Below are 25249 nucleotides of genomic sequence, written 5' to 3'. Positions count from 1 at the left end.
TTTGCCCCAGCACTTTACACCTCTTTGCATTGAACCACATTTGCCATTTAGATACCCATTCTCCCAGTGTGGAGAAATCCTTTCAGAGCTCTTCACAATCCCTTTCCCCCTTGTAATGTATAATTCCTCCCCAGAAGGAGGTTAGCTTAACCCTCAGCAAACCTCTGTGGTGGCCCCCACTCTGTGGAACTCCGCCATGCCCCCTCTTTAACGAGCTTCTGCCTTGCATTAAAACCATGGTTGTTCAGGCAGGCATTTGGGGTGGGTTAGGGTATTTTTAGAAATACGATGTTTGAATGTGGAATTTATTGTTTTAAACTATGGTATTATTGTACATCACCCAGAGTGGCCAGGTGACCAGCCAGATGGACGATTAAGAAATTAATTAATTCAATAAATAACTGAAAAAATATACCACTCCAAAAATTCCCAAGTAATATTAACATCCCCCCTCCCCTATCAACAGCAACTGTGCGTCTGATGAAACTTAAGAAATAGTTGAAGTGTAAAGGAAATAACATATGGTATGTCTACAAAATTAAGTTGGACACTAGCAGTTGAGTGACGCACCATGTTAACTTCTGGTCCCCTAACACAGTTTTATTTAAACAAAGTTGTAAAAATAGAAAACAAAAGTACAGAAGGATAAAACTTGAGTGCTACGACCTCCATCCAGAATTACTTATGAATTACTTGTCAGTCATACATTTGGACTAAAGTGAACAAGAAAAGCCATAAGTGGTTAATACAGAGCATCTGATTACCTGCTGTATTCTGAATACATACCATTCAAAATATAACAGCACTAGAAGTGTAATGAACTAGCGTTAACAAACTGTTGATGGTTTGTATAAATGTTTAAACTGCTCTTTGACTGGGGAAGTGATAAAACTAGCTGTTTTAGGTTCCACATTAGCTGCTTTCACAAAATGCCATTTACAAAAGAGATCCCAAACAGCCTAAATAAATATTTTCAGCTCTCTCATGTTAGTTGTTCAACAACGGCATATCGGTGTCCATTGGCACAGGAGCAAGTTCACACAAATAAAATAGTGTAGCTTCGCTGGCTTCCGCTTCTGTCAATGGTTCCAGACGAACAAGTTTGCTTTGGGTTGGTTGAGTATCCAGACTGCTTTCCAGAAGTTCATCCACTTCCAATGGTTTATCTACAGAGGATACTGATTCAGGTGTCACATTTGTATTCTCCACTGCTGAGCCTGGATTTCCATCAAGGAATGCAAGGAGGGGGAAGGCAGTATACTGAATGAGCTGTTTATCTACAGCAGAAGAAACAAGTCAAACCAAAACAATTACCCAAATTCATCTACAAAAAGTTATTTGCCTATTCCTATAGAAAAAGACAAAATGTGTTTAAAATACAGCACCATCTTACAACTTGCTATATCCAGACTGATCTACGATACAAGGATATGTGCTGTTTTATTTTGTTCATATCTAAAATTAAACTGATGGGATTATGAAAGCAGGCAGAATAATGTAATCCAGCACTACTTACGCTATCTGAACTCACATACCAACCTGCTTTGGGGTTAGAATTAGGCACATCTTGTGTAACTTGTTGAGCACCATTAGTCTTCATAGTTTCAATTCCCTTTGTATCCACCTATGAAGAGATATGATTACACAAATTTGACTTTATATTAAATTTAGGAACAGATAAAACCTGACCAACTAAAATAAGCTGCAATGCTTTTAAAGAACATTCAAAGTGGATTACATGTCTAGAACAATCAGACCGTAGCATATCCAACCGGAAACTGCAAAAAACTTATGTTCAAGGACATCTCTAGTTATTAGCACTGAAAAGTATTCTGTTTGTGACCCATATCACTACACTCCCAATAGAAATGAACTCTGGTTATACCAGAGCCACACATTTACATTCATGCCAAGTTGTTTTAAAGTGATGCAAACCAGTTTCAGCCAGTTCTCAGCTTCTGCCCCCGCCTCCCTTTTCAACAAAAACACTTTTTGACAACACTAAAAATACTGGTGTTAAATTGTACTATGTTTTTGCCAGGATAAGTTAGTCTCAACTGACAGAACTTAAGTTGTGCATGTACAATTTTTTCAAAATGACCAACAAAATTCCAATAGTCAAAAGTATAAAAATACAAGGCATCAAAAAGCTGTATCTTTATAAAGTCACAACCATAGCTTTAAGACACACACAAAATAAAAGAATGTAACAAGCCATTAATTGGACCAGTTAGCCATTAACAAATGACACCATATTTTAAATTGCTGTGCTAATTTAAAACTTACTTTTGTACTATTGATATGACCTGTAGGATTCATCTGCACGGAACTTGAAAAAAGCTGAAGACAAAATATATCAAATTTTAAGATTCTATATTCAAGATGTAAAGTCAGTGATTTTTAAACTGCAAATTGATCTGTAGAATTTTTCTATAGGAGAATTTCTCTGCAGACAATTTCCAAATACAAACCCCTATTTTGCTAGATTTCTCTGAAACCTTAAAGATCTACAATTTGGTATTTATTAATACAGAATTTTTAATCAACACTTTAAAAATGTAAACATGTACTTCTTCTTCTGTATGTAAACATGTACTTCTCTTCCAAAAAATCACTGTGAAATTAAAAGCACAAACAAAACAATGTCAAATATTTACATCAACTAGAAGATCTGGATCTATGCTGAACTGCCGTCCTGACAGCATGGCCTGGAAATCCTCTAAACTGCAATCAATGCTCTCAAGGTAATCCAGGAGTTCCACTCTAAAAGAAATGTAAGAAAATCCCATGAACCTCTAGCTTTTCTGTACAATATGTTATACACATGAATCAAGTACGGTGAAAATCTTTGGATGCAACGTTAATACTGTCTGAATTGGTTCAGGAAAATAATTCGGATACTTCATTTCTGTCCTATGCCCCCAAATCTGAAAATATTTTTCCTGCTCCATGACTTGTAATTATCTAAAGCTTAATGCCATGTATTTTTCCCAGCTGGTACCAGAATGGAGATATCTAGGACAGTGTATAAATACAATCACATAAAAGTTCAAAGGGCAACCATTAACACAATTTGAAATTCAACAGGTGTAGTGTTTTTCTAGGCATCTGCAAATAACCCATGGTGTTTGTCAAGAGTGGGGGCACACACACTGATCATGCAAAGTGATTTTATAGAAGACCTTCAGTATCTAAGAAGGGTTTAGAACACAGACTAAGCTGGCATTTTCACAGTAAGAATCAGGAAAGCTAGCGGCACATCTATTCTAAAATAACCTCTGAATTCAGAACTTAGGGGAATACTGAAGACAGATACGAATCCCACCCATTATACCTGTTTCAAAAAGGAACAAGCCAGCGAACCAATGCAAATGTAAAATACTCATGCAGTTCCGCTTGAAGTCCTTAAAAGGAAAAAAGTGCAAGTCTAAACTTTAAATATGATTTAAAAGAAGTGACTCACTTTCCAAGAAGGTTGATATTTTGTGAAATCACTCCATTCTCACTGAGTATAGAATCCATCATCGAGACTGGGTCTTCTGCTGTTAAGGTTGACTGGCTGTTTAACTGAACAGCACTTGACATTAATGGACTTGTGCTATCAGTGGAAAGACTGACAGAATCACTGGATGGAATGGTGACAGGTTCACCGTTTGTATTTTCTTGAATTATAGGAGCATAATCATCTTCGTTGTCATCTTCTACTATTACAATGTCAGGACTATAGCTGCAATACAAATGTAGGATTACAATAAAAGAAACTACCACTACCTTTCTTTTGCAGCTCAGCTGGAAATATAGAATAGCTATGAAGTTCTTTCCCATTTATGAGGTACACAGCACTATTGTTTTGCATCCCCCACCCCCACCTGCCCCGAGTAAGAAGTTCAAGATACCATTATGTTTCTTCTTGCAGTGTTCATGTAAGAGGGAGTACAGATTTAATTACACCTAGCAATTATATAATACATTTCAAGTGTTCAAAGTTTACACATATTGCCTTCACACAATGGCACCCTGTAAGGCAAAGGATTATTGTTGTTGTTCAGTCGTTAAGTCGTGTCCATCTCTTCGTGACCCCATGGACCATAGAACACCAGGCCTTCCTGTCCTCCGCTCTCTCCCAGAGTGTGCTCAAGTTCATAAAGGATTATTACCATCAGTAAAAGTAGTGATGTGCAACTAGTGTTTTCACTGGTGAGAGAAGATCTGAACCAAAAAGACTTTTCAGCTCACACTCTTAAGTAGCACTACAAGAGCTATTATTTATGGTGTCTTTGTAATAAAACTTTTTAGAAATGTACATCCCGAGCAAGCATTAAAGCAGGGCAGAAGCATGCACAAGCATATTTAATTCTAATTATGCTCCTAACCTAGAGATGTTTCTTACTTTGAGTCTGAGACTGTGTCCTCGCTCGTTTCTGGAGTAACTGGAGCCTTTTCCTCATCGCCAATATCTTCAGTGATATCATAAATAATAATATCATCTGACAGCTGTTCTCTTTGCTTTAAGCCATCAGTCCGATTGTGTGGTACCTGCCCATTTAGAAGTGTGTTAGAAACAAGCTAGTTTCCTAACAAAGCAATGTTTAAAAAATCAGCCATAACCCATTCCTCAAAACAGATCGGAAACAATCAGAACAGCCTTCCCAACTCTTTGGACTTCAACTCCTATCAAGATGAAGCTGGACAGCCATCTCTAAGGGATGCTTCGACTTAGATTCCTGCACTGAGCAAGGGGTTGGACTCGATGGTCTTGTAAGCCCCTTCCAACCCTACTATTCTATAATTCTATGAGACCCAGCCACCATGGCCAATTGTCAGGAATGCTGGGAGTTTTAGGCCAAAATACCTAGAGGGCACCTGGTTGGGGAAGCCTGAATTAGAAAGTACTGAATTTGACAAGTTGAAACTCACTTGAACTAGATTTACACATTATCAATTCAGACATCATGCAAATAAAACATAGTTGAAAGGAAAATATTTTCCCATGGAAAAACAACAGTTATTCTGGAACATCCATTCATTGACCCTCCAACACAGAATGAAGGTAGAGCACACACATTTAGTAGGAAGGTACTGGGAGTGTTGCCACTTGTAGAAAAAGAGCAGGGAGCAATACCCTAGCAAAACCTCAAGGTTAGCCCAAGTCTGCTAACACTTCCCTCTTGTGCATGAGTGGGGTGGGTTTGATTTCATTTGTGCAAGCCTGGAAAAACCTAAATTGGTATCAGAAGGAAGAAGTGGGGTCCAACCAAGTATAATATGTAATTTTAGGGCTATTCCTTTAAAATGTGTCCTAGCAAAATACTGGTTATCTGTAAAATAAATTTTAAACCAGGGACTAGGGTTTTTTGCTTTTTAAAATGCAGATACTATACAGCCTGGGGGAAGATAGTTTGCCACAACCATATTTATTTGATTTGTCCCCCACCTTTCTACCAAAAAGCAGCCCTCAAGCCTTCTTACAGGCACAATTAAAATTGATTAAAATAAATCAATACATTAAAGAATAAAACGTAACAATTACAGAATAAAAATAAAAACACCAAATCCACTTACAGGCCAAAGGCCTTCTTGAATAAAGAAAACAGGGAGTGAACCCAGCCTTTCCTTGGGAGGAGTTCCACAGGTTGGGAGCCACTGAAAAGGCCTTCATTAGGGCTGCCAAACATGCATCTAAAGGTGGCGGTCTTGAAAGAGGGGCCTCTCCAGAAGATCTTAGAACTGGGCAGGCTCATATGGGAGAAGGGAGTCTTTTAGGTCGCCTGGTCCCAAGCTGTATAGGGCTCTATAGATCATAACCAGGACTATGAATTCTGTCTCGAAACAGACCAGCAGCCAGTGAAGCTTTTGTTAGAAGGGAGTCACATGCTCCCTGTAACCAGCCCCAGTTAACAGTCTGGGCACAGCATTTTGGAGCAGCTGAAGTTTCTGAACAGTTTTCGAAAGCAGTCCCAGCTCTACTGTAGAGCATGTAACAGTAGTCCGAATAGGATGTAAGGCATCAGACAATTTAGGAATGAGATCAGTTGGCGCACTACCCTCAGCTATGCAAATGCACTCCTGGCTACCACCGAGACATGGGCATCCAGGTTCAGGGCCAAGTCCAAGAGTACACTCAAATATTGTAGTTAATAATAAATCATAATAGGCCTCACCTCATTACCTATAATGAGATATGGTTTTGTGTTCTAAGCTAGGATGAGTACCAATCATGGTTTCATGTAATTTTGAATTCAACCACAGCATATTTCTAGAGACAGTGGACACATTTGGGTAAGAGTAATCAATTACTGAGTTATCTACTAGTGAAGAGGAAATCAAGTGTTGTGCACACAAGAACACGTCTAAATAGTTATCAGAAAGCTGACTGGTCATATTTTCTCCCTTTTCAGAAGTCTACACACACTGGCTCATTATGATGGAAGCTTCTGTTTGGAACTGCACTCACTATCTCCCCCTCTCATTACAAAGGGTAGTTTCTCCATGTTCTCATTTTAAGCAGCTTTTCAATTCTGTCAAAACAGCCTGCTTGTGGTTACTGTCCAACTTGGCAGTGACACCTTTCACTATCTTAAAGTAAAGGTAAAGGTGTCCCCAACCAGTTGTGCCCGACTCTAGGGTGCGATGCTCATCCCCGTTTCTAAGCCGAAGAGCCAGCGCTGTCCGAAGACGCTTCTGTGGTCATGTGGCTGGCATGACTGAACACCGAGGTGCACGGAACGCTGTTACCTTTCCCGCCGAGGTGGTACCTATTTATCTACTTGCAATTTCTTGCTTTCGAACTGGTATTTCAAAATTAACTCACATGATGTTTGTTTTCTGCTTGTTCTGTGACTATCTGCTGGAATAGGTTGGATTTTGGAGCTCCATTAGTATTCAGAAGCAATGGGCTAAATCAGAAAACAAGAATAGTTAGAAACAATTTGAATTTCTAAAAATGGCATGTCTGCATGAACGAAAACATTACATTTCCAGAATTCTCAATGTTACACTTACCGTTTGCGTTTCAGACTTACAAGTTGGTTATTCTGAACAAGGGTAACAATGAACTGTACAATCTGCACAGAAAAACAGAATGTTGCCTTAGCTGCAATCCTAAACACACACCTGGGAATACATCCAATTGAACTAAATAGGACTTAGTGAGTAGACATGCACAGGGCTGTCCTAAACATTCATTATACAGAAAAAAAAATGGCATTTGGTTTTACATGAATAAAGGGAAATTAATCAAAACAAAATTTCAGATTAAGTCTCCAGTTGCTAAATATCAAATAAAGTGAGATTTTAGTAAGAACAGATATTATACTGAACCCATTTTTATACAAAATATGAACATCCAACATAATGTATCTCAAGACAAAAGTCTCGTGTACACAGAAAGATGACAGCAAGTCATTAAACATACAGGAATATGCACCTTTAAGAACGAAAAGTTAATACCTTAAAAGGATTGAAAAGCTACAGTTACATAGAGGGGCTGTATCCAATGGTGTTCTTCCACCAGTGGAAAATACACTGTTGGTGGATCAAATTCCATCTCCCCTGCACCCCCCCCAAATGTCCTCCAGAGGGTTGGAGGATCCCTGGGGGCCGATATGGGGGAATGTGCAGGGAAGAAGAGGGGAAGGGAAACTCCTGCTGCACAAGCAGACTTCCACTTGCACAATACTGGATTTAGTTCAAAGAATCACAAAGGATATTTTGGGTAGATTAAAGATTTTGTGGTAAAGCAATATGGAACCAAGCACTAGAGTATGTTTCAAGCAATCTTTCTTCCATCACATAACCAAATCCTATTAATTTTTTGAGTCTTTAAAAGATGACAGCCAGCCAATGGACTGGGTTCACAGAAAGGTTTGGCAAACATTTAACAGATATGAACACTTAAGCAATACGTTTAACTGTGAGGGGAACAGTGTAGAGAATACACAACGGTGGTGCCCCTTCAGCCGATATTTGCAAGTATGGAACTCATGACCAATTCTTAGTTGAGCTAGCATAATTTCCTGCCTGTAGTTTTTGTGAGATGCATTTGACCATGATGAGAGTATTAGTGGGAGCTCAAAGTATTTGTCCACTATGTTTTGAGCAATTTCAACTTTTGCAAGATAGCACAGACACCTTGAAAAAAAGAGTATTTATTATTTTGGCTTTCCCACAGCTCTTGCTGTTATACCATCCATTTACATTCAAAAATGTTGAATGTAAAAATCACTAAATGGGATTCCCATGTGCCTAATATCAAGTTGGAATGCCATCTTGGCAGCCTCTTCAGCCAGCTTCAATTCCATTATGTTCAAGAATGGAACAAACACGACAGCCTGGGGATCACAGTTTCTCCAATTGGGAAAAGATGACAGAAAGCAAATGGGTGCTAAACAGCATGAGTCTGGCAGCATAGTTCTATGAATGTTTACTTAGAAATAGGTCCTACTCTATTCATTGAGGCTTACTTCCAATACCTATGATTAGGAGTACAGCCTAAGTAGAAGTTAACATTTATGAACGATCGGCATAGTCCAAGGCTAGTTAGTTGAAAAAAGCTCTGCAGTACATACAGGTACAAGTAAGAAAGGATTAAAGGCCTAAAGTGAACAAAGCCTTGGAACATCTTCATGCTAGGGAAGTCTAAAGCATGTATTTAGCTGTTTTTTGCTAACACAGAAGAGGAAGTCCCCCAATTACAAAATACCACAACTATATGAAGTGGGTATTATTACTGGTAAAAATGACAGTAGATGAGAAGCATTTCTAGCTATGACACAGCTGTTCTTTATAGTGGAAGCAGTTGAACTGCAGGTCTGGGATGCTGCTCCTCAGACCTACTATTTGTTTTTGAGATTCCCAGATTGATGCTATTCTGGGTGTGAGTGTGTAATAAACCCCTTAGGGAATTCTTTTGGTAGATATACTGGAAGACTTGCACCAGATAAGTGGTTTGGAAGAGATACATAAGAAGCCAGGGGGTGCCTTCAGCTGCCCACTGTAAGAAATCTTTCACCTTGGCTTTGATGAAGTAATGAAATGCGATGCAATATAGCAATCTTGTCAACAAACAAGACTATCATTTTACTAACAATTGTTACTGTTCTACTATGAACAGCTGTTACAACTATATTTCAGACCCAGTTACAACAATACTTGTATATTTTCAGTGTTACAGTTTGGCTGTTATATGTATATAAATTATTCATGTAGTATAATTTACCTAATCTCATAGTGTCTTTGGGTTATAACACCTATCATTGTTACATGTTTCCCAATGTATTATTGTCGTTTTCTACCAGTAATAATACCCACTTTATATATTTATCTGGGGCCTTTTGAATTTGTGGTTTTTAGCTGTTTTTAGACAAGGGGTCCTAAAGCAAAGGGAACACTGCATTCTTCAACGGTTAGGGAGAATAATCCTATGTCCCCTTGACAGCGTCTTGGGGGGACATAGGATTGTTCAGTTTCTGGGCTCCAAGGTTGGAAACAGGGCTCCAACCTTGGAACCCAGAAACCACGCTCCCCACACCCTCTCCCCCTTGTAGCCAGCAGTTTTGGAGATGGGAAAAGGGGGTGTTCCTGGGGGCAGGGAGGGGAGGAGACTTGGGCTTCGTCCAGGCAACATTTCCTATGGCTGCCTTAGCCTCCTTCCCTCCCCCTCCAAAGCACCACTGCTAGATGAGCAAAATGCAGGGTGGCCAGAGGGTGGAGGCTGCCTTCGAGTTCAGAGGCTGCTGACTATCTTCATAGGATTGCGCCCTAATTTTTTTATTTTATATAAACATTTTTTTCAAAGAACAAATGAATACAGAGAGACTTAAAAGTATTCAGGATACCAACTACATATATTATGTAGGATCTCTTCTTAATCATCCCAGAGTGCAAGACACAGAATAATGGGCTCAAGTTAAGGAAGCCAGATTCCGGCTGAACATCAGGAAAAACTTCCTGACTGTTAGAGCAATATGGCAATGGAACCAATTACCTAGGGAGGTGATGGGTTCTCCCACAGTGGAGGCATTCAAGACAAGGCTGGAGAGCCATCTGTAAGGGATGCTTTGACTTGGATTCCTGCACCGAACAGGGGGTTGGACTCAGTGGTCTTATAGGCCCCTTCCAACCCTAATATTCTATGATTAACAGTTTTGCCAATTTTATATTCTGTGTGAACAACCTTGACTTTCATCTATTAACTGATTATACTGTCAAAATTTGAATATATGAACACATTCAGATAAACTGTAAGGCTATTAATGTCCTTTACAATTCCATACTACCATGTCTCCAACAAATCATCTGAGCCCCCTTTCCAAGATACCCCTCAAGAAGATCATTTTAAACTACCTTCCAGATCCCCAGTTTGGGTTGAATTCTTGCATTCATCATGTGCTGTTGCTATACTGGGAGATTTCACATACTTGTAAATGTTGCCTGATTGCTCCCACTGCAAGCAATCGGGCAGTGTGCATAAGCAACCCTGGCATATCATGACATACAAATCAGGTCACTGTTTAAGCTACTAGTTTGCATTAAAACTTTCTCCACCTTTACAACAGCTGAAGTTGACTGTTGGAAGCCTAGCCGGTGCAGTTTTACATTTGCTCCCCCCCCCCCCCGCATTTTGTACTGATTATATAGATGCATTTTAATTATTATTTTATGAATCACAGAAGACAGTGACATAATTACCTTTCGAATAACTTGCTGCTGTTGCAGATGTTTTGCTCTCAGTTCTGCCACTTCCCGCCAAAGAGATTCATTTTCTCTGTTTCAAAATGTTTACAGTCAGTGTAAGGATTAGGAATAGTTAACTTAATAAAATACTAGGAAATGTTTCCTGGAAAGTGACATTAACAACCAAGTAATAGAGAGACAGTTCTTAGGGCAAAACTAGAAGACTTTTAAATTTATTTTAGATAATAAAAGCCTACTTCCCCTCTTTTGATACTCCCCCTTCCGAAAATCAAGTTATGGCACACAAGTTCTCACTGCACTTACCTCTTCAGAGCAGAGAGCCTGGATTCAATAGTCTCTTGTTTAATTTGAACCTTCTGAGCACTACTTATGATTTTAGACAGGTCTTCCTGCCGAATTTTATTTTCTTCAGGCCTTGAAGAAGAAACCTATAAAAATTAATACTGTAAATGTAATCTTTCAAATTGAAATAACATGTTATTTCCTCTTCTAAAAAAATTATAATATGAAATTGCTGAATTACCGCAATTCTTTGTCCTAAAAAATTGCATAACAGTGGAGTATCAGCCTTAATCACGAGTTCTATGTTCAAAGAGAAATCTAATTTTCTTTAAAAAACTGAAAACCAAAATGCTGTGGTGCCTATGAGACATCTAATATATCTGAACTTCTGCACCACTTTGTATACACGGAGAGACTGTTCGAAGGTTCTACAGAACCTTCCACTAACCTTTCTTTTAATGTGCTCCAGTAAGTCTTCTCGTCCTTGCTTGAAAAAGGGGTGCTGGAATTCAACAGGGCCATCCCTTTCCAATTTGACAATGCCAGAGTCAACATGGACTACTTTACGAAAACCATCTGAAAAAATGCCAAATCAATTATGCAAAAACTCCAAAGGTCTACAACAAGGTAACAAACTTGGCCAGCTTTATGCAAACAAATTTCATTCACACTCAGTGTTCTACCTTTTGCCTTCACTAAATCCCATTCTGCTAAAGCTACCCCTTATTTGTGCACATTTCTGTGCTACTACCTCAGGTGCATGGTCAACAAACTATGGTTTTGCTTCCCTTCTAGCTTTAGAGGTACAAGGTCTTTCCCTAGGGAGAACAAAGCAATCATACATGAAGCTTTTACACTGCCATTTGCATGGAGAACCGCTCATCTCTTCTCCTACCTTAGAGACAGGTATTCTAAACCTAAGAAGAGAATGAGAAAGCTACCCACATATTCAACAGAGTAGCGCTGTGGAAGCTATACATGGAGTTCTATCTTTAAAGTAACAGTACCTTAAGCACTAAAAAGTGAAAGGAACACAAGCAGTTAACTGTAACATAATGTCATGTTAATGGCAGCTGTGTGGGTCTGCACAATCATCGGGATGGACCTAGTGCACTTCACTGATGAAATTTTCCTCTTCCCTTCCCTTTGCACCCTTGATCGTACGGATGATTAAAGGATAGGTGGAATCTGTTATTACAGCAGCAACAACAAAATAGAACCAATATGAGGACTAAATCCCATAAAAAGTTCTATGTTTTAAGTGTAGATTCAAGTATTTAAGTCAATACTACATACTGCTATAGAACTCACACATATTCAGCTGTCTCACAAAGCTTGCCATGTTGTTGTGCTTGAAGTACTTCGGAAGAATCTCTTTGGCGAACCTTTGCTCATCCAACACAAGAAAACTCTGGCCATTCTGAAATTAAGACAACACTCATCACATGAATAATATGGTTAGAAATGGAAAGCTGTTTCTGAAGCACAGCCAACCATTTCTTATACAACTGTTCATTCAACTACAAAGACAACCTCAAGTTCGCCTCATGATTTATAAAACTTTTTACAGCCTAAAACTAACATGTTTGTAGAACTTTCTAGGAGTTTAAGAAGATTGATACTTTTAGTGTGTTGGATCCAACATCATGCAAGTGGACTTCCTCCTCCTCTCCTTGCGGGACCCACACACGCCCCAAATATGCCCGGGAGGGTCCCCAACCCTCTGGAGCAGTTCTCCGGAGTGGGGGAGGGAGAAATCCATTATCTTAGCACATGAGCAGAATTGGATCCAACCCAGTGAAACATCATTGAACCATTTCCAGTGGATAATGGCATATTTCTCATCTGAAAAGTGTAGTATCCTGTGGTACAAGAATAGTCAGGCCACAATGTCCTTAAGATCATCATCAGCGGCCCTTCTCCGTGAGCCCCTGCCAAAGGAAGCGAGACAGGTGGCTACTAGGAGGAGGGCTTTTTCTGCTGTGGCACCCCGGCATTGGCTCTGGCATGAGGTCCCTGGTGAGGTTCGCCTGGCACCTACATTGTATTCCTTTCGGCGCCAGGTGAAGACCTTTTTATTTTCCCAGGCATTTTAGCATTTTAGCTTTCTAAACTTCTAGCTTTGCTATTTTAAAAATTTGTATTTTAAACTCCTGCACTGCTGCTAGGTTTTATTGTGGTTGTATTGTTATATTGCGGTTTTAATGTTCTATATAGTTTAAATTGTTTTATTGTGTGTTGTTTGGTTTTAATTTTTGTGAACTGCCCAGAGAGCTTCAGCTATTGGGCAGTATAGAAATGAAATGAATAAATAAAATGGTACTGTAATTCTATAGCTGAAAGCAAGAAAGCTGGAAAGTAGTACCACACAGAGCCTACAAGCTACCCTAAGATAACTACTGACCAATTCAACAAACTTAAGATAATGACCAATTCAGTTAAAGTTAAGGGAAAAAAGCTCCTACAGACATTTCTGACAGGGCCTAAAACTACCATTCTGTTGGGGGGGGGGGGGGTTACTTGTCCAATAGGACAAGGAAAATCCTATTATAGTCTGTAGATCTTACCTGAATGAGTAACAATAGAATATGAACTATCGGGACAACTGATAATCACCAAAATATCAACTTAACTCCTTGTTTGTGGGAGTTTATTACATCTATATCTTGCCTTTCCTCCATGATGCTCATGACAGCATACATAGGATTGCCAGGGAGTTAGCAAGGCACTGAGCAGATTAAGAGCTGCTTAACTTAAACAGTCTGAATGCACGTGATACAGCTTATGTCTTGGGCCATTTCACACAGACTTGAAAAGGCATCTGACTTGTTACAGGAAGAAAGGTACAGTAGATTTAGCCTGATTTATAAGATATGTCTGATGGTATTCCCACATACTTTCTCTGACCCTTCCCAGTGAGGTCCTGCAGGGTCTCCTTTTGACACACTATCTGTGCAAAATGCACAAGACCAGTAGCAAGGTCAATGCAAAGGTTTGAAGAGATATGCCATCAGTATGCTGAGGGTACCATCTCAACCCCATCCTCTACTGTGAGTTTTTATATTGTGCCTGGTCACAATGTTTAGAAATTCATTTAGGCAAGCTAACTGAAGTTGAATAGGTATACGTCTGAGATGACAGCTAGCGAGAACACTAAAATGATGATTTTACTTGTACTCCACCTTTGGCATTCAAAGCAGCTAACAATCATAGATAAATAAAAATTTGATTAAAACAATACAACAAATACACTGAAAACACGATTAAAGCAGAACAGAATAAAAACTCAACAGACCCACTTACACACCGAAGGGCTGCTTGAATAAATGGCCTTTGCCTGCTGGTGGAAGGACAACAAAAAGGGAGCCAACCTAGCCTCCCTCAGCAGGAAGTTCCACAGCCTGGAAGTAGTCACCAAGAAGGCCCTCTCTCATGTCACCACCAAACATGCCTCTGAAGGCAGTGGTACCACAAGGGTCTCGCCTAAAGATCTTAAAATCCAGGCTGGCTCCTGTGGGAGAAGGCAGTCTTTCAAGTACCTGGTCCCAAGCCATATAGGGCTTTATAAGTTATAACACTTTGAATTGTGCCCCAAAACATACCAACAACCAGTGAAGCTGTTGTAACAAGGGAGTTACATGCTCCCCTGGTCAACAGTCTGGCTGCTGCGTTCTGGACTAGATGAAGTATCCAGACAGTTTTCAAAAGCAGCCCCACATAGAGTGTGTTATAATAGTCAAACATGATGTAACTAAGGCATGCATGACTCAAAGCAGACATCTCTAGGAAAGGGTGCAGTTGGCACACTAGCTGCGCAAACTATCTCCTGGCCATGCCAAAACCTGGGCATTCCTGTTCAAAGCTGAGTCCAGGAGTACACCCAAGCTATAAGCCTGAGTCTTCAGGGGGAGTGTCACCCCATTCAGCACAGGCTGAGTTCCTATCAGTCTTTTGACTGATGACTGAAGGAAAGGTTCCTCCTGTGCAAGCACCAAGTCATTACTGACCCCTAGAGCGACACCGCTTGCGCTGGCGTTTTCATGGCAGACTATAGTGGGGTGGTTTGCCATTGCCTTCCCCAGTCGTGACTACCTTTCCCCCAGAAAGCTGGGTACTCATTTTACCGACCTCAGAAGGATGGAAGGCTGAGTCGACCTGAACATGATTGAACAGCCTATTTTTATCTACAAAACAGCCCCTGAGCTCAGAATCAAACATTAGAAACAAGGAAGAAACTATGTATCCAGCTCATATGCTAAAAATAAAATGCTAGTGTTAGCAGGGTAGGGCTCATGACACAAAGACAATGTAGAAAATGAGCGTCTCCTAGGATTTTAATTCTATTTGCCTTACTCATGCAAAGACTATGTGTGAAAATCAATCACCCTCGCTTCTCAATTTGTACAAGTCCCCAGACAATCATGATACTAATAAAACAGAGGGCCTCTTCTACACTGCAGAAGCAGAATTAGAAAGAAAGGAAGTGGTATAGTAAGACAATTATGTGAAAATGGTTTTTGCAACACACGGCTCGGTCTTCTCCTGAAAGAGGGTCTATGACCCCCTGGCAAAGGCGAAGTACAAGCTGAAGGGGCAGGACTGCAGCTTGAGATTGATAGGAATATGGTCAAGGAACACCTAATTACTTTGAATGAGTTCAAATCTCCAGGGCCAGATGAATTGCACCCTAGAGTAATAAAGGAACTGGCAGAACAACTCACAGAGCCACTGTCTATTCTCTTTGAGAAATCATGGAGGACGGGTGAAGTGCCAAATGACTGGAGGAGGGCTAATGTTGTCCCTATCTGCAAAAAGGAGGAACCTGGGAACTACAGACCACTCAGTCTGACATCAATCACTGGGAAAATTCACGAGCAGATGATAAAGCAATCCATCTGGAAGCACCTTGAAAACAATGCAGTGATTACTCAAAGCCAACATGGACTTGTCAAGAACAAGTCCTGCCAGATTACTCTGATCTCATTTTTTGATCAGGTAACCTCCCTTGTGGACTGTGGGAATGCTGTACACATAATATACTTCGAATTCAGCAAAGATTTCGACAAGGTGCCCCATGATATCCTGATGAGCAAACTAGCTGAAAGTGGGCTAGATGAAACAATGATCCAGTGGATCCACAGTTGGCTACAGAATCAGACTCAAAGAGTGCTTGTCAATGGGACCTTCTCAAACTGGGGAGAGGTAACGAGTGGGGTACCGCAGGGCTCAGTCCTGGGCCCAGTGCTCTTCAACATTTTTTGGAATGACTTGGAGGAGGTGCAGGGAATGCTGATCACATTTGCAGATGACACAAAATTGGGCGGGATAGCTAATACTTTGGAAGACAGAAACAAAATTCAAAGTGATCTTGATAGACTGGAGCACTGGGCAGAAAACAACAGAATGACATTTAATAGGGATAAATGCCAAGTTCTGCACCTAGGAAAGAAGAAACCAAATGCACAGTTACAAGATGGGCGATACGTGGCTCAACAACACTACAAGCGAGAAGGATCTCAGAATTATTGTCTATCACAAGCTGAATATGGGCCAGCAATGTGATGTGGCTGCAAAAAAGGCAAATGTTATTTGGGGCTGCATTAATAGAAGCACAGCTTCCAAATCCCGGGAAGTACTAGTTTCCCTCTATTCAGCGCTGGTTAGGCCTCATCTGGAGTACTGTGTTCAGTTCTGGGCACCGCACTTTAAGAAGGAAGCAGACAAACTGGAGAGGGTTCAGAGGAAGGCAATGAAGATGATCAGGGGACTGGAAACAAAAGCTGTAGGAGGAGAGACTGAAAGAACTGGGCATGTTTAGCCTTGCAAAGAGAAGATTGAGGAGAGATATGGTAGCGCTCTTCAAGTCCTTGAAAGGTTGTCACAGAGAGGAAGGCCAGGATCTCTTCTTGTTCATCCCAGAGTGCAGGACATGGAATAATGGGCTCAAGTTACAGGAAGCCAGATTCCGGCTGAACATCAGGAAAAACTTCCTGACTGTTAGCGCAATACGACAATGGAACCAATTACCTAGGGAGGTGGTAGGCTCTCCCACACTGGAGGCACTCATGATGAGGCTGGACAGCCATCTGTCAGGGATGCTTTGACTTGGATTCCTGCATTGAGCAGGGGGTTGGACTCAATGGCCTTGTAGGCCCCTTCCAACCCTACTGTTCTATGATTCTATGACTACTTTGCTCATGTGAGCGCACTGACACTCCTATGACAAAAAGAACACTAAAAAGACATTAGAATTTAAGAATATAAGAACGTAAGGGCTATGCTGGATTAGACAAAGGGTCCATCTAGTCCACCATTATGTTCACACAGTGGCCAACCAACTGCTTGTGAGACTTAGTGAGTAAACAGATCTAATAACTATTATACCACCTCACTTGATTAATTAACAGCTGTTTGACTTATGAATAGATACATAACTCCTTTTAAAATTAATATTTTGGTTTATCAGAAATTATTTATAAGCACATCCCTGGGAGCAAAAATAGTTACTCAACTATTTACTCAGCAACCTTTTTTGAAGACACACACCATGTGTACAGAACTACTGAGTCCCTCCCCTCCTAAAATAAGCCTACCATTCCAAAATTGGTATTATTAGAATCAGACCTAAGAGAAAAATATTTAGCATTTATACAGCACTTTTGTTCAAAAGGCTCCACGTTACCTCAGAAATACTTACAATACAACATCTGATGATATGGACTATAGTCCACAGAAGTTTATGCCACAAGAATAATATCTAGGGTGCAAGACTGTTGTTTTTTTTACTACAGCAGACTGACATAGCTATCCCACTAGAGCGTTAAAACAATCTTGTAAGGGATGGTATTGCTAATATCCCCGGAGAGGTGTGGTAAGAAAAGAGTGGCTTGTCTACAACCACCGAGTGAGTTACTGCTAAAGTAAAACAAGGCATGAACCAAGGACTTTTGAACTCACACTCTTAGATAATTCCCAAGATCGTTTAAACCCAGGCAGTAAATATTCATGCCCAAATCGGTGCCCCTGCCTTTGTGTACAAACCCAGCACCATATGCACGCGAACTACCCGGATTCCAGGTACACGCACATGACGTCCCTCCTACAAAGGAGCAGCCTCGTGCAAGGGCAGTACGTTTAACACACGCGTGCTCGATTTGCCCGTAGATCTCCGGCCTGCCCACCACGCGTCGTAATGTCAGTCACGTCTGAAGCGGCACGACACATCCACTTCCTTCTCTGTTCTCACCCCCGCCCCCGCCCCCGCCCGTTCTCTGCCTTTCCAGGAGGCCGGTTTCTCCAGGAGGGCCCCGGGACAGTCCACGATGCCTGTGTCGCGGCCACGGGGCTGCCAAGGCCTTCCCGCTCCCGCCCGCTCACTCCCGTGTGCGTGCGTACTTGCGTGGGGAGGGGAGGGGAGGTTTCGGCCACAGGCCTCGCTGCCCGTCATGGCTGTCGGCGGGGGCCCCACGAGGCTCCCTCCCCCCCACCTCTCCCCGTTAGAAAATAAAAGCGAGACCGACTGACCACGCCCCTTCTCCCACACAGCGACTCCTTCCCTTCCTCCCCTCCCGGCCTTCCGTGCGCCAGAGGAGCCAACCGGGGGGAATGGGGCCGGCCGGCCCGGGTGGGGGAGAAGCGGTCGCGCAGGCCACGCGAGACCCCCTCGGCCCGACAGGGCCGCTGCTTGTCCTCCCCCCTCCGTCGTCGCGCACGGAGAAAGCCTCGCCTCGCCCCCCGGCCCTCCGGAGCGCTTACCTGGCTCCAGGTGATGAGCTGGTTGCTCGGGGCGGCGCCCACCAGCGCCCACAATTTACTGAGGAAGGCCGGAACTGCGGTAGCGGCGCCCGTATTGGCCGCCGACGCCACGGGCTGCTGCTTCATGGTGACACGCTGAAGCAGCCTCCTCCGCCGCCGCGCTCCGCTCCGGCGACGGCCACCCTTTCGGCTCCCGCGCATGCGCGGCGGAGGACACGCGCGCGGGGCGCCGAGCCCTTCGCCCCGCCCTTTACATAACGAATCCACGTGCGCGGCCCTCACGTGCCACAACAGCGCGAATTCTTCCCTCTCATTGGAGGAAGCCTAGGAGAGCTTGCGGGATATCCATTGGCTGGGCACGAAGGGAGACGGAAATTTCCACTGACGTCGAATGCAAAATAGCGAGCCGCGCTAGCCAATTGGGGAAAGATGGTCCTAGTAAGAAGGGACGGCTGGGTTGGAGGTGCGCGCGCGGGAGAGGAAGAGTTTTTCGCGGCAATGAGGGAGGAAGGTGGATGCGGAATAGATGGACTTTCAATAAAGGGAATATTCGCTTATTATGGGTGCAGTCCTATCTCACGCTTATATGGAAGCCCTGTTAAATGCTATGGTGCTTAGTTCTGAGGAGACATGCATAGGATTGTACTGCAAGGCTACGCTCCTGTACACATTTACCTGGAAATAAACCCAGTTAGTTAGATTTACTTGTATAAACGTGCGTAAAATTGCACTGTCAGTTGTTTATTATGTATTTGCTTTATACACTTACAGACCACCCATAACCAGAGTTCTCTATGTGGTGTACAAGTAAATTAAAAACATAAAATACAAAACAATAAGCAATGTTAGAAAGAGAGCACGTTAAAACCACCAGCAAACGATGGAAACGGTGCAGTACAACCCAAAATTTAAAGTAACTCAGCAGCAGAATAAAAGTTATCACACCTAAACACTCTAAAACCAGTTCTTAAAATGCATGGGAGAATACAAAAGGTATTGATTTGATGCTGAAAAAACCATAAAGTGGGTGCCAGGCTGGCTTTTCTGGGGAGGGAATTGCACAGATGGGGAGCCATCACAGAAAGGCCATTCTTGTTGTCACCCGCCTCAACTTACAGTTAGCACATGCATTACTGCAGGTAGAGTGCCCATTTCCTTAGCTATTACCTTCTTTTCCAGAACCCTATACTCCCTTATTTATTCCAGTAAGCCTTAATTCTCCTGTGATGACTTTGTAGACAGAAAAATGGTGCAAAAAAAGAAAGTCAGGAATGGTAGGTGTTAAGACCTGGGCCCAAGTCATTACTGAGATCCTGCAGGCACTTTGTGTAAACTTCAAGTGCAAGTTGCCTGTGGCTGGGTTCACACACCACACTAACCCAAGTTCAGTGGCTGAGTGTGGGTTGTTGTACTGTGGATTGTTGTTGAACCATAGGGTTGTGGTCGAACTATGGGATGTGTTGTCTGAATGCAGCATGTTTTCTGCAGGGTGGCTTGTTAACCATACAGGGTGGCTTATCAAACAAGCCACCTTGTTTGTTGCTGGGTTGTTCAGGGTAGTTAACAAGCCACCCTGCACGGTTAACAAGCCATCCTGCTGAGTCTCCTTTGCTACTGGAAACACTTATTGAAGGTGACCAGGTTACTTAGGGAGGTCGTGGGCTCTCCCACACACGAAGCATTCAAGATGAAGCTGGGCAATCATCTGTCAGGGATACTTTGACTTGGATTCTTGCACTGAGCAGAGGGTTGGACTCGTTGGTCTTATAGGCCCTTTCCAACCATACTATTCTGTGATTTTTGATTCTATATCGACCACGATTTATGTTTATACATACTTATTATCAATGAATGAATATGATACATGGGGTCTATAGGAGAAATGGAATAGGGAGTTGGAATGTCCTATCTTGTCTAATCAATGGACCGCCACTTTAGTGTCTGAATTGGATATCTTTGGTTACACCTTATTCAGCAAAAAAAAATTGTTTCGGGTCTACTGGCTGCCACAACGTCTCTTTAATAAAGGTTTGTCAAACTTGGCTAATTGTTGGAGGTGTAATACAGTTAATGCTTCTTTTTTCACATGTTTTGGAAATGCCCAATAGTTGCCTCCTTTTGGAAGGAAGTTATTATATGGATAAATTCTGTATTGGAAAGCTCTTCAATATTTACTGATGTACATGTTCTCTTAAATTACTTACCTGCTTTTTGGAATGTAACACGTGGTCAGCGTAAATGGATCTTTTGCACCCTTTTGGTTGCTAAAAGACTGATACTACGATACTGGAAGGATAAAAGCTCACCGTCTATGTTGCAATGGATTGAAGCCTTACTACTAGCAGCATTTGAAAGAGTGGTATATAGGCATAACTTGCAAATGGACTTAAATTTGGATATATGGTCTGCTTTTACTGAGGTTTATGTGTAATCTATTATTTTTCTCTTTTTTCTCCCTAGAATATTGTAATATGTGAAACTGAGGATTTTAGAATATGTCGTTATATTTTTAATTTTTGGTTTTGTTATTTTGTTTGTTTGTTTTGTTTTGTTAAAACTCATAATTAAAAATTGAAGGAAAAAAAGCCACCCTGCAGAAAATGCACTGCATTCAGACAACACGATAATGATTCAACATCAACCTATGATTCTACAACGACCCACACTCAACCATTGAGTGTGGGTTAGCATGTTGTGTGAACCCAGCCTGTTTGTATACAGACTTTGCACTTACCGAGGCAACAGATAGTATACTCTCAATATTTAATATAGTTTCATGGCTAGATTGGTATGACTTAGTAAATATACCTTTGTAGGAACGAAATGTAAAATCACTGGCTTTCACTATTTAACTGGTTCATAAATGATCTGGAGTTTAGTGGTAAGCAGTGAGGTGGCCAAACTTGTGGAATACTCCAAATAATTCATGAGCTGAAATTTTGGCAGATTGTGAAGAGCTGCAAAAGGATATTTCCAAAATGGGTGAGTGGACAATAAAATGGCAGCTGAGATTCACTGTAAATCAGTGTAAAGTGATGCACATTGGGGCAAAATAACTAAATAAATCCACACTTATTGATGAGATCTAAACCAACTGTGACTAAGCAGTAAAGAGATCTTCAGGTCATGGTTGATATGTCAATGAAAATGTCAACTCAGAGTGCTTCCAGAATCCATCTTTTCTTTCTCAATGGATTTTCTGCCATAAGAGAAAGATGGAAGAAGCAGTTGGAAAACATGGGAAGATTGTAAGTCGATGACAAGGTCATCTGGACCCCCCCCCCCAAATATATATATGTGGATGAGGCAGGGCAATTGCACATTAAAAATCTCATCTGGAACCACCCTCGGCACGCAGTAATGGTGAAAAAAGCAAATTCCATGTTGGGGATTTTTTTGCAAGGGGATTGAGAGGCAGAGATGCTACAAGGTGAGAGGAGCCTCCCACCCCCACAACTCCCTTGATCCCCCAATCAAATAAAACATTTTTGGAGCAGCAGGGCTGCTCAGCTTGCATGCTCCCTGCCACTTCCACCCCTCTTCCCTGCCTGTTTCTCCCTGCCCTGCAGCTGCCCTGCTTTCTTTGTTGTTGTTTTTTTATCCTTTGGGCAGCAGTGCCCTTCTCCCTGCTGGCTGGCAAGGCTGCTGCCTGCCAGCATGTGGTGCACCAACTGGCTCAAGGCTGCAGCCATTTGCCATTTTAATCAAAAGGGTTTCTCCCAGACTGTGGGCATCTCCACATGGAGGCTTTTTGTCCCACGATTTTACTGGGGCTTCTGCTTCTGGATTCTTTGTGGGATTAGGTTCGGCCCTTTACATGAGCTTCCCTCCCACCCCCCATTTATCTGGGAGATCTATATGTTTCATTATACAGCTACTAGATGGTGCTGTTGTTATATAGGGCCACATCCTCTTTTCACTTGCAAATTCAGGCTGATTGAAAGCAGATCTTTTTGTTAGCTCATTATTTCCGTTTCAAAGTAAGTCATGGAAATGCTCGGAAAACACTAGAGAGGCACTGGAGGTTGATGATGTCGTGTCAAGGACCCGCAAACTTCCATCAGTAACCAATCTCAGTTGCAGGATAAAAGCCCCATGTAGAGAAGCCCTGAGAGTGGCAGGGAGCTGAGCCAATCAGGCGTTACTTTTTGGAGTGTGTGTGCACAATGAGGGCACCAGAGCAGTGATGGGGCTGCCACCTTGACAGCTGTTTCCTGCTTTGCTTCACAGCTCCGGCCAGAAGAGTACTGCTGCTCCTCTGCCCTTGTTTGCGGGGCCCTCTGGGCTGTAGGGTGCACATGTGGCGGGGGCCCCCAAACAGGACACAACTGGTGAAAAACCTATATTTTCCCCAAGGACCTTTTTTTGGAGAAATTGAACAATGCTGGTTTATGAAATATTGTCTTTTAGAATGATGAATGAAGTGTTTAAGACAAGGTGTTTGCATATTGCTACCTGGGCTTTACTCCCCCCCCCCCATGATTTCTAGAAACTACATAATAGGAAGACTTTTATAGGAAGACCAGAAATATAAAATTTCTGGAAATTTTGAAGTCATGGGAGGGAAAAAATTTTTTAACCCTCTCTGTAAGATTCCCAACATTATTATTTCTTCCATTTCTTATTAGAATAATTGACCTATGGAGGCACTCAAGATGAGGCTGGAGCTGGACAGCCATCTGCCAGGGATGCTCTGACTTGGATTCCTGCACTGAGCAGGGGGTTGGACTCGATGGCCTTATACGCCCCTTCCAACCCTACTATTCTATGATTCTATGACCTAATGTATCTTTTACTGATAGACATTGAGGGATACTCCAATAGTCATGATCAGTTTCGTAACATGTGACTAAAGTTACCATATCACAATATGTGAAGAAAATGTGCATTCTTGACAGTTTGGTTTTTGTTCTGCAGTCCTGTGTTCTGCTTAGATGCTGTAGTAGTCAATTAATGTAGTTCTAAAGCCCACATGTGATAGAAACACTGTATGTTATCCCACCACATGTGACAGAACAATGTGTGGGTTATCCCACCTATGTTTTCTTTGTTTAAAAATAAAGGTTGAGGCTTGGGTCTATGAAACTCACTGTCACAGTTTTTAATTTAATTAATTAATTAATTAATTTTATTTTATTCATTTCTATACCACCCAATAGCCGAAGCTCTCTGGGCGGTTCACAAAAATTAAAACCAAACAGCACACAATAAAACAATTTAAAATATATAGAACATTAAAACCGCAATATAACAATACAACCACAATAAAACCTAGCAGCAGTGCAGGAGTTTAAAATACAGATTTAAAACAGCAAAGCTAAAAGTCTAGAAAGCTAAAATGCTAAAATGCCTGGGAAAATAAAACGGTCTTCACCAGGCGCCGAAAGGAATACAATGTAGGTGCCAGGCGAACCTCGCTAGGGAGCTCGTTCAAGAGCCGGGGTGCCACAGCAGAAAAAGCCCTCCTCCTAGTAGCCACCCACCTCACTTCCTTTGGCAGGGGCTCACGGAGAAGGGCCACTGACAAAGATCTTAAGGTCCGGGCAGGCACATATGGGAGGAGGCAATCCTTCAGTTAACCTGGCCCCAAGCCGTTAAGGGCTTTGAATGTTAACACCAGCACTTTGAATCGGGCCCGGAAATGGACTGGCAGCCAGTGCAGCTGGAAAAGTACTGGCGTAATATGAGCTCGCAGGCCAGTCCCTGTTAACAATCTTGCTGCCCTATTTTGGACCAGCTGAAGTTTCTGGACCATTTTCAAAGGCAGCCCCACGTATAACGCATTGCAGTAATCCAGACGAGAAGTTATCAGAGCATGGATCACTGTAGCTAGGCGATCTCTGTCCAGATAAGGGCGTAGTTGGTATACCAGCCTAAGCTGATAAAAAGTGCTCCGTGCCACTGAGTTCACCTGTGCCTCAAGTGACGGTTCTGGATCCAAGAGCACCCCCAAACTACGAACGTGATCCTTAAGGGGGATTGCAACCCCCTCCAGAACAAGTTGAATATCACCTTGCTGGGCAGACGAAACACCCACTAACAGTACCTCTGTCTTGTCTGGATTGAGTCTCAGTTTATTGGCCCTCATCTAGTTTACCATGCCGAGGCACTGATTCAGAACATGGCACAATTGCCATGGCACAGAGCAATAATCCCTCAGCACCACCTTCTGGAAACGGCCATCCAAGTAGGAGCGGAACCACTGCAGTGCAGTGCCTCCAACTCCCATCCCAGACAACCTATCCAGAAGGATACCATGATTGATGGTATCAAAGTAATGCAACATCGGAGAAGTGAATTAACACAACATCAGAGAAGCCAATCAACCTAACATCAGGCAAACAGCAGAGAAGCGCATAAAGATGTGGAAAGGGAGGCTAGTTATTCCTACTTATGAAATGGAAGTACAGCATGATTTTGAAGGCTTGAAAGAGCGCTCTAGCACTTTGATGATTTGGAAAGGCAGGCTAGTTACTGTAGTTACTTTCCCTGGGGATAGTTTCCCAGTGGGGAAAAT

At 42.1% G+C, this 25249-nt stretch overlaps 1 protein-coding gene across 7 annotated transcripts; it reads right to left on the bottom strand.

The window, feature by feature from the left end:
• Window positions 1–287: 287 nt before the first annotated feature.
• On the bottom strand, window positions 288–18960 carry HSF2 (heat shock transcription factor 2). Of its 7 annotated transcripts, none has more exons than XM_084827420.1 (13): window positions 18733–18960; window positions 12289–12397; window positions 11426–11553; window positions 10999–11123; window positions 10690–10765; window positions 7003–7064; window positions 6812–6896; window positions 4391–4536; window positions 3464–3727; window positions 2658–2763; window positions 2287–2340; window positions 1540–1624; window positions 288–1277 (listed from the first exon to the last, which is right to left on the bottom strand). In XM_084827420.1, the coding sequence occupies exons 1-13, from the start codon at window positions 18931–18933 to the stop codon at window positions 988–990; spliced, it is 1731 nt and encodes a 576-aa protein (XP_084683546.1). In that variant the 5' UTR covers window positions 18934–18960; the 3' UTR covers window positions 288–987. The 7 variants fall into 7 exon arrangements, with proteins under 7 accessions (XP_084683546.1, XP_084683550.1, XP_084683548.1 ...); XM_084827424.1 differs by lacking the exon at window positions 18733–18960 and adding an exon at window positions 18373–18496; XM_084827422.1 differs by having other exon boundaries at window positions 295–1217.
• Between the last annotated feature and the right edge of the window lie 6289 nt (window positions 18961–25249).

Source organism: Heloderma suspectum, chromosome 1, assembly GCF_057233095.1.
Source record: "Heloderma suspectum isolate Gila_16-S chromosome 1, 16-S_ref, whole genome shotgun sequence".
Classification (NCBI taxonomy): domain Eukaryota; kingdom Metazoa; phylum Chordata; class Lepidosauria; order Squamata; family Helodermatidae; genus Heloderma; species Heloderma suspectum.
This window is presented reverse-complemented; position numbering and strand designations above follow the sequence as displayed.

Bases quoted from the DNA above. Each gene is read 5' to 3' on its own strand.
- HSF2 (XM_084827420.1), bottom strand. From the start codon at position 18,933: ATGCGCGGGAGCCGAAAGGGTGGCCGTCGCCGGAGCGGAGCGCGGCGG. The intron at 2,764-3,463 runs GTGAGTCACTTC...CATTTCTTTTAG, and splicing joins AATATCAACCTTCTTGGAAA to AGTGGAACTCCTGGATTACC. The intron at 1,278-1,539 runs GTTGGTATGTGA...CTTCTGCTGTAG, and splicing joins TAATTCTAACCCCAAAGCAG to ATAAACAGCTCATTCAGTAT.